The 14,841-nt window shown below is 37.6% G+C and overlaps 1 protein-coding gene across 1 annotated transcript in view; it reads right to left on the bottom strand.

Annotated features, from left to right (window-relative positions):
• Positions 1–14,841, bottom strand: part of NT5DC1 (5'-nucleotidase domain containing 1) — a 266,402-nt gene that overhangs the window by 240,796 nt on the left and 10,765 nt on the right. The window contains exons 4-5 of the mRNA XM_007484456.3: positions 12,333–12,439; positions 6,515–6,594 (exon numbers count right to left, since the gene is read on the bottom strand). Coding sequence (XP_007484518.2) covers positions 6,515–6,594; positions 12,333–12,439 — 187 coding nt within the window. The remainder of the gene's footprint in view (positions 1–6,514; positions 6,595–12,332; positions 12,440–14,841) is intronic.

Genomic DNA, 14,841 nt, shown 5'->3' with positions numbered 1-14,841 from the left:
TACAGTGGCTCCACAATCACATCTGCTATTTCTTTCAGTACCCTTATATGTAATTCATCCAGAGCTGATAATATTAATTCTTTAAGGACAGGCAGTGATTCTTTTATTATCTATTTATCTTGAGTTTCAGATAGCAGAAAAGATAGAAATGAAATAAGATTTGACTTCAATTACCTTCATTGCTCCCCTTTCCCCACCATTAGCTCCCATTTGTTTTATCTTCTCCCATTAGACTCTAAGCTCCCAGAGTGCAGGGATTATATTTATGTTTATGATATTCCCAGGACTAAGCAGAGTGCTTGGTATATGGTAAGTGCTTAATAAATTCTTTTTTCCCCCTTTTTCTCTTCTTTCCTTCCTCCTCCATTTTTGTTATCACATCGACACAGAGGTAAGAGTCTTATCTCTTTGATCATCATCTTTTCTACAGAATATTTTTTTAAAGTACTTTAGTTTTCCTTGCTAGGGTATTTCTAAACTTCAATGCTCCTGACTTTATTCTCAGTCAACTATTGTTACACTCATTCATTCATCCCCTATTAAGCAGCTTTCCTTTTATGGTCTGATTAAAAAAAAAAAAAAAGCTAAATTAGATCAATCAATCCCTTTTATGTTCACACAGCTCTCTAAAAAATTTCCTTCTTTTTTATTCCTCAGAATTGCTTTTGTCTTCAGAATGTCATTCTTGAGAGCTTTGTAATTCTTTCTTGGTTGACTTCTTCTACAGAATTTTAAGTTTGTGGAATCCTTCTCACCCTTTCATTGAACCATTTGAAATCTGCACTCCCCCTATTCAGAATATGTGTCACATATGCTTGGTTTTCCTTTTCTTCTCTATCATGAATTACAATAAGGAGTTATCTCTTACCATCAATATTCCTATTGTTTTTAATTCATTTGCCATTTCATTTTTTGTTGGTCAGAATCAGGCCTTTACTAGCAGCTCACCTCATCTACTTCAATTTTTTTTAAAGAATGAAATGAATCATTATGGCAAGCCAAGAAGTTATTAGCTGCTCCTTTTCTGGCAAAGAGAGAGCTCCAGCAGATGTCTGGATAAAGTTTTGGCATCATCAATAAATCATGCCTCTGTCAGGCTTGAAAGCTATTTCCTGAACTTCTTCCCTATTTTCTTTCTCTGACTTGGTGGTCCATAGTATACCCCCATAACAATATTACTTTTGTTTCCTTCTCTGTTGATATTCATACATATGTTCTCCCTCATCTTCTCCCCCTCATATTTATTGCTAGAGACCTTAGGTCAATAGATCTCTTTACACCGTTGTTCAGTGTTACCCTAAATGTCTTTATTTATTCTGTTGCTTCTGATAATCTATGCCTTTCTGGATTTATATTCCAGGTATGGGTCCTACCACACCAGATCTCAATAATACTCAGGGTGAAAGTTAGCCTTTTGCATTTAGGTCTCTAGTTTTCTTTGCTTACTTCCTGTACTGTGTGCATATGCATAATGGGTATCTGAGATTATAGGTTCTGTTTATTTATTTATTCATTCATTCATTTGTTTATTTGTGCATTTGTTTGTTTATTTATTTATTTTTGGTAACTTGCTGAGTGCCTTTAACTGCTATTCTTGTGTTATAGCTAACTATCCAAGGGATCTAACTGGGTTCAGGTAATTACAGGCATTTTTCTCCCTTTTGATTACAGAGGCAAGAGTCAAGATAAATATATTTTTGCTAGTCTTTTACTGGGCATTGTAAGGGGGGAAAAGGGTTAATTTTGAAAGGATTAGACTGGATTATTTAAGAGTGTCATTACCAGGAATTTAATTTATTCCAAAGATATTTATTTACAATTTATTTTAAAATGTAGAAAGAGTGAAGTAAAAAAATCAGAGAGGATAGGGCAAGATATCTAGCTTAAGCACTAAGTAATTTACTCAGGCCCCAGGCTCAACCTGGGCAGCAAGAGTTAGTCCTTGGGCCTTGGAAAAGCTGAGAACCTGGAGAAGTTTCTCTCAAGAGGTAAGTCTCTCCTGAGGTTAGTTTTTTTCTGAAAATCCAGTAGTTAAGAGTCAGCTTTTCACTGAACACTTGTCAGTTCAAAGGAAGAGATTTTAGAACAGCTTCACCAGGAACAAAGTCCCAGGTCCAGTCTCCACTCCAAAGAATGAAGAATTGTCTCCAGTCTCCACTTTGAAAGAATGAAGAACTGACCTCCAGTCTCTACTTCCAAAGAATAAAGAACTGTCCCTCATAGGAAGTGACAGCTCCTTTTAAAGATGCTTCTTTTGCATCACTTCCTGTGTCTTCTAGTTTTATATCTACCAATCACAGTTGAAGCTTTGCTTTAAGACTGCCCAGAGGCAGTTAGTTTAATTCTGATTCATCATATTGAAGACCTCCCACTTAAAGACTAAGTGTTTATACTTGTTTACACTTTTAGTGATTAAATCTAAAAATGAGCAGATCTCCATAATCAATTTTTAAGTAGGGTATTTACACGTTTGGTGATTAAATCTAAAAAAGAGGCAGGGGTTACAATTTTAATCTTCATAATCAGGGGAGAGTTAAGTTTAATCTTCACAGTATGCTCCATACTAGCAGTCAAGAGCCCATCATAACTATTTTAACCCTCAGGCTAGGATTCTAAATCACATTCTTGGATACCATATTTTTAATCATGTATTTACTTCCTAGCTCTGACTTTCTTTTAAAAATATTTTTATTGATCTTTTTTGTTTCTGCATCACCATACATTTCATATTATATTCCTCCCTACTCCCCCCTCCCAGAGGATCTGGAGATAAAATTAGACAATTCAGAGGATTTTTGACTTATAACAAATACTTAAAAAAAAAAAGGAGAAAACTAACCAATATATCAACTATTTGCCATTATATGCAGGGCCCTAATAACCAGGATCCCCAACTGCAAAGAAGAGGCCCAGCTTGATTATAATTTCACAGAATTTAGTTGTGTTGTTGCTGTTTAATTTTACATTGAAGTTATTATAGTCCTGACTCTACTGACACGACTTTGCATTGGTTCATGTAAAACTTCCCAGGATTCTCTGATATATTGGGGTTTTTTTTTATATAACACAGCAATATTCCAAACCTAAACCCGAATTGCTTCCACCATTTACTACTTCCACTCCTATTGAACCACTGCTGAACAGAGTTAAAGAGAGTGTCATAACTTTGCTAATGGTAGCTACCAAAAATGTATGTTCTTTGTTCTCAAATAGAACTGGCTAGGTTGCTCAGTAGAGAGAGCATTAAGCTTGGAATCAGGAAAACTTATCTTCATGAGTTCAAATCTAGCTTCAGACATTTTCTAGCTGTGTGACCCTGGCCAAGTCAATTATCCCTTTTTGCTTCAGTTTTCTCATCTGTAAAAATAAGATGGAGGCGAGGCACTGAGTCACCCAGCTGTCCTCCTAAAATAAGGATTCTATCTGAAGGATTTGAAGAGAAAGGGGATCTTTTTTGTAGAAAAATCAGAAATATATTAAGATGTAGTACATCGCTTTTTTTGAAAGAGCAAGTCATGCCAAATTGGCCTTATTTCCTGCTTCCATAGGGTCACTAGATCCCTGGAATATTGTAGAGTCAGCTTGCTAGATGTCAGCAAAGCATTTGACAAATCTATTTGTCTATGTACAAGATGGAGAAAAATATGTGCTAGATAAGAGTAGTCACACAAATGCAGAACTCACTGAAAAACAAAACTTAAAGGCTAGTTGTTAAGAATTTGATGTTAACACAGAAGGTCAGCAATTGAGCATCACATCATTTTGTGGGCACTGAGAACTTACAGGCCCCCAAATCCTGGAATGACATCTCAAGAAAGTGGCAACAGGACCAGGCCAAGCCTTCCCTTCAGAAGTGTGCAAAGCTCGGCCCTAATATCACTTCTAAGTAAGGAAGCAGACTGGGGAGGGGAGAGTGAGCAAAGAAAAAAGAATTCTACACAATGGATGCCAAAGACAGTAGACACAAATTCAGAAGGAGTCAATGACTACAAACATCTAAAAAAATCTCAAAGAAAACCATAGCTTGGGCACAGATTCAACAAAAAGGATCGGAACTGTGTAGAAACTATGAAGTTCAAACATAGGAGTGAAGGAAAAAATAAAAGGGGCTGAACGAAGATAAATTGCTCTTGAATATGAAGACCCCCCACATGTCTCCTATGAACTCTATCATCCCTAAGGTCATGGTGGGGGGTGGGGAGGTTTAAATAGACAAGGCATCAGACTGGTTCTGTTACCTTAAGTGAAGAATGAAAAGAGCAGGAATTCACCAAAGGCAGGAAGGGGATTATCTCCTATAATCTGAGTGAGAAGCAGATATTTACACAAACAAGAGAAGGAGATGGGGAGAGGGGTGCACACTTGAATCTCCTTCAAGAATACATAGACACAGAGTTGATTGAGTACACTAAAATATTCCTAAGCAAAACAAATCCTAAGGATTTGTATGTTTATAACTCTTTTTTAGGAGGAAAAGAATGGGAATCTATAAATTAAGGAATGGTCAAACGAACATATAAATATGATAAGATATGACTGTGTGGTGAGATGAAGGGGACGGTTTCAGAGAAACCTGGGAAGATTTCTATGAATTGATGCAGAGTGAAAACAGCTTCTAAAATGAAAGCAATACGATAAAGACAATATACTTTGAAAGAATTAGGAACTCTGATCAGCATAATAACCAACCAAGATTCCAGTCATCTAATTATGAAACATGCTACCTACCTCCTGGTTGAAAGTCTTAGAGGGCAGAATAAGATAGATTTGGGGGGTTGAAGGGACAGGGACATGGCTAACCCTGAAATGTGTTTGGCTTGACTATACATTTTTGTAACAAAGGTTTTATTTTTCTTTTTTTACTGGAAGTGGAAGTGGGAAAGAAAGGAAAAGAAAGCAGATTCCAAGTGACTAAAAAATAGCATAATATAAAATATAATAGATTTTTTTTAAAGACCTTTACCCTTTATTCATGATTTTCAAGTAAGAACTGGCTGATTGTTTGTCTGGGATGTTTTAAAAGGTATGGGTTGATTCTGGAGGGCAATTTGGAACTATGCCCAAAGGGCGATAAAAGACTGTCTGCCCTTTGATCCAGCCATAGCACTGCTGGGCTTGTACCCCAAAGAGATAATGGACAAAAAGACTTGTACAAAAATATTCATAGCTGCGCTCTTTGTGGTGGCCAAAAATTGGAAAATGAGGGGATGCCCCTCAATTGGGGAATGGCTAAACAAATTGTGGTATAGGTTGGCGATGGAATATTATTGTGCTAAAAGGAATAATAAAGTGGAGGAATTCCATGTGAACTGGAACAACCTCCAGGAAGTGATGCAGAGCGAAAGGAGCAGAACCAGGAAAACATTATACACAGAGACTGATACATTGTGGTACAATCGAAGGTGATGGACTTCTCCATAAGTATCAATGCAATTTCCCTGAACAATCTGCAGGGATCCAAAAAAAAAAATACTACCCACAAGCAGAGGATAAACTGTGGGAGTAAAAACACCGCTGAAAAGCAACTGCTCGACCACAGGGTTGGAGGAGATAAGACTGAGGAGAGACTCTAAATGAACACTATAATGCAAACTCCAACAACAGGGAAATGGGTTCGAGTCAAGAACACATGTGATAACCAGTGGAATCATGCGTCGGCTATGGGAGAGGGAAAGGCGGGGGGGGGGGGGGGGGGGGGGGGGGAGGGGAGGAAAAGAAAACGATCTTTGTTTCCAGTGAATAATGTATGAAAACGACCAAATAAAATAATATTAAAATTAAAAAAAAAAAAAAAAGGTATGGGTTGGTCTAAAGCCCCCAGAGGTCTCTTCCAACTCTGACAATGTATGAAATAAGCTTCTTTTAAGATATTTATCATAGTTTATTAAATGCTGCTTTTAAAAGAGTGTATTTTTTAAGTGGTACAAGTAGGTAAAAGACTGAGTTTTGAGTCAGAATGACCTCAGTTTCAACTCTTCCTCAGACACTTATTGACTACATGACTTTAAAGTCATTGAACCATACTCAGCCTTAGTTTCCCCATCTGTAAAAGGAAGGTTTTTGAAAGTTCCTTCCAGCTTTAACTCTATGATCCTATGATTCTAAGACAACTTTTTTATTTTCTCATTTAAAAAGTATAAGCATATGTAGTATATTCTGAATTACCTTTACACATTTTATTATAGTCAAGAAATTATGAAAAAATACCAAGTCAAACTACATAGCTTTCTATTTTCTTGTTCTAAACATCGGCACCCCCTGTTGGAAATTAACTTCACTATGGTTGGGGGGAAAAAAAAAGCACAGACAAGGAAATTACTATTTAATCTCTCCAAAAGTGTTCAAAAAATATTCAGTTTTTGTCTTCTTCAATCACTACTAAAATTACAAAAGAAAAAATGCTACTATTAAATGGAATGATAAAACCTCACATCAAAAGGAATCAATAGCTCTATAAAGTTACATTCAAAGATGGAATATTAAAAAAAAAAATAGGCTCTGATTCAGCACTTACCTCGGATAAGCCATCTACAATCCTGGCACAAAGAAGGGCTCCAGGAAGGTCAAAATAGTTGTCATAGAAATAATATTTTGCTGGTAAAACAGTAAAAAAAAGAAATGAGTTATTTGTTAATTGGGTATCAACATGGATATTTGACTTGTACCAAATACAAGAAAATGTGGCTCAGTGACACTAAATTCTAGACAGACCACACTCCTTTTCCATGTTGAAATTATTCCACTGAAGGCTTTATTACTTCTAAGGAAATGTCTAGCCCTGAAGACTCAATGAACAAGCTGGTCACTTGACATGTAAATCTTCTTTGGATTTCTCAATCATGCCCAGGAACTGCGTACTCCCCCTCATTTTTAAGTTTCTTTTTTGCATGTTGCCATATCATTAGATTATAAGTTCTTTGAGGGTAGAGAGTGTCCTTTTTATTATTTGTAACCCCAGAACCTAGTGCTGTGCCAGGTATATAGAAAGTGCTTTTACTGACTAACCAACAAAAGCAAAAGCACATTATGCAAAGAGAAGTAAAATGTTATTTTTCTAAAATTGTAACTAAGTTACTCAAACTTGTAACAAACCTAAAATCCTAAAACAAGTAAAATCTGATCTATAATAGCCAGAAGTTTCTACAATCAGTGTTAATATTCTTTAAATACAAACATACACACACACACACACACACATACATCATGGCAGTATCTCTCTTCAACTTATTTCATCTTCAATCAATCAAGCAAAGAAGCAGTTTGTTAAATATCTCTGCTGGACCCTGTGCTAATTGCTTAGGATACAAAATAAAAATGAAGCAGTTCCTGTCCTCAAGACAAGAGCTACTTGTCTCAATAAAGGAGGGAGGCAGTCAAATGAAATTACCAGATAGTCTATTCACAGGCTTTCCCAAACTACTCTCAAAAGTATCATAGACAACTCAGCCTTATTTTACAGTTGAGACAATATAGATTCCTCCTTTTGCACATCAGTAGCCATTCATCATCCATCATTCTCTTGAATTTCTTCTGCTTTTGACACTGCTTACTACCTCCTCTTTTAGGTAGTCTATTCCTCCTTGTCTTTTTAGGACATCACATTCTAAGTGTATCTTTTGTGTTTCCTTTGAGAGGGTTCCTTTCCTTCTTCCCAACTCTGGGAAGTCTATATACCTGGCAGTCTCATTTAACTCCTGGAGCTTCAATTACTACAATTATGCAGATAACTCACAAATGCCTATGTCTAGCCCTGATCTCTCTCCTCAGTTCCACATCCACATTTTATACAAGATATCTGTGTAGATATCCCAAAGGCATTCCATGTGTAATACTGTCCACAATCAAGCTTATTTTATTACCCTTTTTTTAACCTTCTGTCTTAGAATCAATACTAAGTATCACTTCCAGTGTAGAAATGGGCAAGGGCTAGGCAATTGGGGTTAAGTGACTCACCCAGGGTCTACAAAGAGACACATATGAACCCAGGCCCTCCTCTCACTAGGCCTGGATTTCTAGCTAGCTGCCCCCTTAATTTTCCATAGCAACTCTCTTCAGTCCATTTTAGTTTATCTGGTTTGTCAGGGGTACTAATATGGATTTAAGAGATTTAACAAAAACCATGGCCACTTCTAAAAAACAAATAAAACAGGAAAACTCCAAGACTTTGTCCTCTAATGAGCACAACACAGTTACTTTATGATTTTAAAAGGGATTATGAGTGGCCTAGTTTATATCATCTTGCTGGCATAGATTTTCTTTCTAGTTGGATGATTTGACTATTTGTTGTTCAGTCATTTTCAGTCATGCCCAATTTTTCATGACCCCATGTGAGGTTTTCTTGGCAAAGATGCTGAAGTGGTTTGCTATTTCCTTCTCCAGTTCATTTTACAGATGAGGAAATTGAGGCAAATGGGGTTAATTTTTTAATTTGATTTGCCCAGGGTACCACTACTAGAGATTCCAAGACCAGACTAGAATTCAGAATGAGGTCCAGTGGCACTGGAATGTCAGTATTTTGACTCTGGCTTCTTTTTTAAGCATCCTGTGGTTGAGAGAAAAGGACCTATAGCAACTAGGAGCAGAGAATTACTGTTTTGTCCCAGGTGAGCTCTAAGTTTGTATGCTATTACAATTTGAAAGTTTCTGAAAAAAAAAAAGTAAGAATGGAGACTATTGTTTCCCTGCTATTGCTGCATTGAATAAAAGGAGAAAAATTAAAACTTTCCATACTCAGTAAAAAAAAAAAAGAATGAAGTCCAGGCCCAGCTCTCTATTCACTGTGCCACCAAGCTAGTCCTACTCAACTATACCACCAAAAAAAAAAATTAATATCTTTGTACTTCAGTTTTTCTAACAATAAAACTTATAATAAGTAGTCTATGGGATAGATAAGTGTCCTATTGGATAATTGAAGAATTATAATGGCTTGAGTTCCAATCATATTAAAAGTTTTGACTCTCACCAAGTCAACCAAAAGTTGTTTTATTAAACACCTACTATGTGTCAGGCTCTGTGCTAGGCCCTGAAGATAGAGACAAGTAAAAAAGAACAAAAAGATCTCCACTCAGACTGAGCCTGTATTCTAATAGAGACAAGTACATATAAAATATATATACAACATACATATAGTTAATAAATGTATTAAGAGTATATGCATACTCAATGTGTATACATGCTGTGATAGAGGCAAGCCAGAAAGAGAGAACTTCAGGCTTGAAAACCAAGCTGGGGACCTGATCTGCAAAATCAAGGTGAAGATTCCAAACAGAATGTTCCTGGAGGAGGCAGTTGAGCTGGTCAGGAGAAACTGAGAAACCTCTGCTCTCTCTGGAGGGTGACTGACCAAGAAAGGAGGCAACCCTGGCTGTAGGGAGAAGCTGAATTGATCATATCATTAACTTCTGTCCCAGGCTGAAGGACCCTTCAGGGGGGCTTCTGAAATTAGGCTGAGAGACCTTGGTGGCTTTGTGGAGAAGAAAAGAAGAATAATAGTTGTCCTCCATCTCTCTGACTGTCCCTCTGTCACAGTTGTGAATGGACTGATTTCCCAAATTCCTCCTATCCCTTATTATAAATTAGGGAAACCCTCATCCCTCTTTCCTCAGTTCTCTATCCTGTTGTTTTTCAATAAACCCCTTACCTGAGAAAGAAAACAAGAGTATCTTCATAGGCCACTCGGGGGGGAGGGGCGAAGCCACAAGCTTCAAGAAGAAACTGGGAGGGAGAGGCTAGAAGAAGGGAATGAGGTGAGGGAGTGTGTGGGATCTGGGAGTGAAGGGAGGAGGAAATTAGGAAATAGATTGACCCATCAGCCATCAATAGAGATTATGGGCAAACCCCAGAGCATTCCCTTGTAGCAGCATCTCTCTAGCAGTATCTCTCAGTGTCACTCAAAGTACACCTATCCCCATCTTAACTGAGCAGTCCTCAGATGTGTCCCCTAGTAGCAGCAATCTAGTCATAGTCACAAGCCAGAGTACCTAGTTACAGCAACAAGAAATAATTACAGATTATCCATTCTATTACAATGCTTAATATGCATGTAATATGCATATTGTGTTGAATATAAGATCCAAGGGAGGGATCAGAACAGGGTAGGTCAAGGTACAGACAGTGTAGACAGCTGGTGGAAAGGCACCAGCATGGCTCACAGAGCCTGCTGTGAGAGTGCAGAACAGAGAAAAGGCCTGAGTGGATGGAAGGCTCAGGAGTCACATACCAGGAGGCTGAGGAGACAGCCTGGCATGGAGTGGTACGAGTCTTTCAAAACTAAATGGGAGCTTGTTTATTACCCTGGAGGCAAGAGAAAGCCAAGGTGGCTGGAGGGCTGGGGTCCCACAGTCAGATTCTCACCTAAGGAAAATTCCTTTGGCTGCAGTGTGGAGATAGGACCAAGAATGCTGAGAAATTCAGGGCAGGAAGACCATTAGGAGGTGGTGGTAAGAATCCAGGTGAAGGAGGAGGAATTGTATGTAAGAGGTACAGCAATGATTAGATTGGTGGAGGAGTCTAGGGGATGCCCCCATGATGAACCCGAGTCCCTGGAAGTTGGATAGAAGAAGGGGGCTATGGAAGAAGAGAAAGAGTGGCACAAGGGAGACGGTTGAGTTCTGTTGTGGACACATTGAATGGAAGACTTCTGTGAAACGTCTAGTGTGAAATTTCCACTAGCAATGGGCAGTTCTACACTACAGCTCAGGGATCTCCACAGAGACAGATCTGGGATTCATCTGCACAGATAAAAGAGCAGCATGCATGCCTGCTGCTGGAGTGACAGCACACAGAGAGAAAAGAGGACCCAGGGAAGAGAGCATCCCACATCAGGGAGCCCCAATGGGGATGGAGTCAGTCAAGGGAACCAAGAAGCCCCTTAGCCTGTCATACTATATAAATGGGGAACATAATATAAAACACACATGTCCACATGACTTTCCCCACTAAGGTTTAAATAGGTCATGGGTCAGTATAAAAAATTAAATGGAAATTTTGCAGAAGCTACAGATAACAAAGAAAAGATTTAGAAACTCAGAAATACATAAAATGTATGTATATTGTGTTACATCATATCCATATATTTTATTTTTTAATACTATAAATAGATATAATTTCTTTTATTATAAACACCCCATAAAAGACAAGGAAAAAATTCATTCTTCTTCTCAGTATATAGGGGTCAGAAAATTTTAGATGGATTTTTCAGCTCATGGGAGTGCCACATCCCTAATCTCTGTGCTATGGAAGAGATACCTGTGTGTGTGTGTATTTACATGAATATATGTATATATATATATATATACATATACATATATAATATGGAATAATAACAGCACCAACCTTACAGGGTTACTATGCAGATCAAATAAATATATAAAAAGCTTTGTAAAGCTTAAAGCCTTTTAAGAATACTAGCTGCTACTATTACTACTAAATAAGAACCTCTTGGGGAATTTTGAGATTCAACCTACTTACCAAGGATATAAACTGTATATAGGTAAGTAATTATATGGCAGTTATCTGAACAAAAGCACTCTATCTTCCTTAATATTCTATAAATCTAAACTAGTAGAGGCCCCCCACCAATCAAAACCTGCCTATATCTAACTCTAAAGAGTATTATCCAAAGAAAATCATTACCTCACCCCTAAAAGGCAAATCTTACAACTAATCCCAGCACAGTTCTAAATATGAAACAACAGAAAGGTTACTGCTGCTAAGGATCTGTCTTAAAAATCCATCTCTGATAATTATTATCTATATGATCCTGAGTGAGTCAAAACCACACATGGTTTCAGTTTCCTTCCAGTAAAATTAGACTAGCTTAAGATCCCCCGAGGTTAGTTTCAGCTCTAACAGAATATACTCCTGAATTCAAGTACCAGAGATAAGCAGAATCATTACGAAGTGATAATGGTTGTGATGTTTAAGCAAGAGCGGTTAATTTGAGTAAAGAGTGACACCTTGTGGGGATCATGCAATAGCAACATTTAAATCTACTGAGAGAGAAATTCAAAATAAATGGAAAAAATTTTTCTTAAATAAAGGTAAGCATTATTTCTACAGATAACAAACACTCCAATTACTGGAGATAAACATTCTAGCTATTAGATTAATTTGAAGTAAACTTAAAAGAAAGAAGATATAAACAAAGCTCTTTTAAAATTTAATTTAAATTTTAAAATTTAAATTAAATGATCTTGACATTATACAATGGTGGCCACTTCTTCTCATTAGGCAAGAAAGAGACCAGTGCTTGCTTTCTACATTCCCTAATGCCTCCAGAATAAAGTTAGCCTCTCCTATACCATCAGGTCATTGGGATATATGTGTTATACCTGAGCGAGAAACCATTGAAGGGTCCTCTGTAAAGTGTTGCCATTTCTTCTTTCCATATATTCCCAGAAGCTCTTCAGAAGTCATCATTTTAGTGCCATGGCTTGCCCTATTTTTGGAAGACAAGCAAAATTCAGTAGTAGCTCCAATATACTTCACTGTCCCTCTAGTTATTCCTTATTGCTGTCATCAAATTGTGTCCTGCATATATTTTGAGTTCAATTCAACAAACATTCATTGAATATCTACTATATGTAAAACATTATGACTGGCACTGAGAATGACAAAAACAGATAGGACAGCAGTAGCTAGGTAGGTCAGTAGATAGTCAGGTCTAGAAATGGGAAGTTCTGGGTTCCAGTCTGGTCTCAGAAACATACTGGCTGTGTGACCCTAGTTGGGCAAGCCACTTTGTGAATTTTAGATTTACCCAAAAGGCTTTAGACTATGGAAACCTGCCATTTATTGATAAATGTTATGGGACTATGATTAATGATTGTGTCTGATTCCAGGAGAAGGGAACAAAAGAGCCATTATACAGTGCCAAGAAGCACAAGGTCAACAAGGACCAAACCAATCCAGGTAGGATTGATGAACTTCTAAGCCAATACAAAAGGACTTGAACCTAGTGTGAGAATTGAGGTTGTGACACTTAACATATGTTAAGATGTAGGACTCCTTGTATCCGCACTCTTTGTGAAATACTCACAGACAAGTACCAAAGTTTGGCTATCATCCTGGCTCCCCCTATCCCTGAGAATGATGAAAAATCAGACAAGGGAATGACACTTCCCTATCACACAAAAATCTAGTCCTTTTTCCTCTCTTATGCTATGACAGCTTCCTGTAGTCTCGGCTACAAATGGGTGAATGAAATATTACTGCATTTTGTCCTACAAACTTGTGGGATAAAAGAAATCAAGACTATTAATAAGCACATGAAAAAGTGTCCTAGATCTCTTATAATCAGAGAGATACAAATCAAAACAACTCTGAGGTATCACCTCACACCTAGCAGATTGGCTAACATGACAGCAAAGGAAAGTAATGAATGCTGGAGGGGATGTGGCAAAGTAGGGACATTAATGCATTGCTGGTGGAGTTGTGAATTGATCCAACTACTCTGGAGGGCAATTTGGAACTATGCCCAAAGGGCGACAAAAGAATGTCTACCCTTTGATCCAGCCATAGCACTGCTGGGTTTGTACCCCAAAGAGATAATAAGGAAAAAGACTTGTACAAAAATATTCATAGCTGCACTCTTTGTGGTGGCCAAAAATTGGAAAATGAGGGGATGCCCTTCAATTGGGGAATGGCTGAACAAATTGCTAAAAGGAATAATAAAGTGGAGGAATTCCAAGGAGACTGGAACAACCTCCAGGAAGTGATGCAGAGTGAGAGGAGCAGAACCAAGAGAACATTGTACACAGAGACTGACACATTGTGGTACAAGAGAACGTAATGGATTTCTCCATTAGTGGCTTTACAATGTCCCTGAACAACCTGCAGAGATCTACGAGAAAAAAAAAAACTATCCTCAAGCAGAGGATAAACTAAGGGAGTAAAAACACCTAGGAAAAGCAACTGCTTGACTACAGAGGTTGAGGGGACATGATCGAGGAGAGACGCTAAATGAGCGCCCTAATGCAAATACCAACAACAAGAAAATGGGGTCAGAGCAAGGACACATGTGATACCCAGACGAATTGCCTGTCAGCTAGGGAAGGGGTGGTGGGGGTGGGGGGTGGGGGAGAGGAAAGGAAAATGATCTGTTTCCAATGAACAATGTATGAAAATGACCAAATAAAATGTTTTAAAAACTAAAAAAAAAGAATGTAACCTCCTTGAGAGCAAGAATCAGAACATTGTACACAAGAGACTGTGGTACAATCGAATGTAATGGACTTCTCCATTAGTGGCAATGCAGTGATTATGAATAACTTGGAGAGATCTATGAGAAAAACCACTATCCACATTCAGAGGAAAAATTGGAGGAGTAAAAACACAGAAGAAAAACAACTGCTTGATCACATGGGTCAAGGGGATATGATTGGGGATATAGACCCTAAATGAACATCCTAATGCAAACATCAACAGCATGGAAATAGGTTCTGATCAAGGATACATGTAATACCCAGTGGAACTGTGTTTTGGCTACGGGAGGGTGCGGGGGAGGGGAGGGAGGGAAATAATATGATTCTTGTGACCAAGGAATAATGTTCTAAATTGATTAAATAAAATTTTCAAAAAAAAGAAAAACTTGTGGGATAAAAATTACTTTAATTGGACCCTAATACAAGGGTCTATTATGAATTTATTCTTATTTACTCAAAATTTTATATACAAAGATTTTTGATATTTTGATTTTGGTTTTTAATTTTTAATTTTTTTTCTTTCTCCCAAAAATTTAACTTTCTTCCATTTTTTTTCTTTATGTTTTTGAGGGTTTTTTTCCTCTTCTTTTGATAACTGACTCATACACCCCATAACTCAACCATATTTCATGACCTA

The sequence above is a fragment of the Monodelphis domestica genome, chromosome 2, assembly GCF_027887165.1.
Source record: "Monodelphis domestica isolate mMonDom1 chromosome 2, mMonDom1.pri, whole genome shotgun sequence".
In the NCBI taxonomy this organism is placed as follows: Eukaryota; Metazoa; Chordata; class Mammalia; order Didelphimorphia; family Didelphidae; genus Monodelphis; species Monodelphis domestica.
This window is presented reverse-complemented; position numbering and strand designations above follow the sequence as displayed.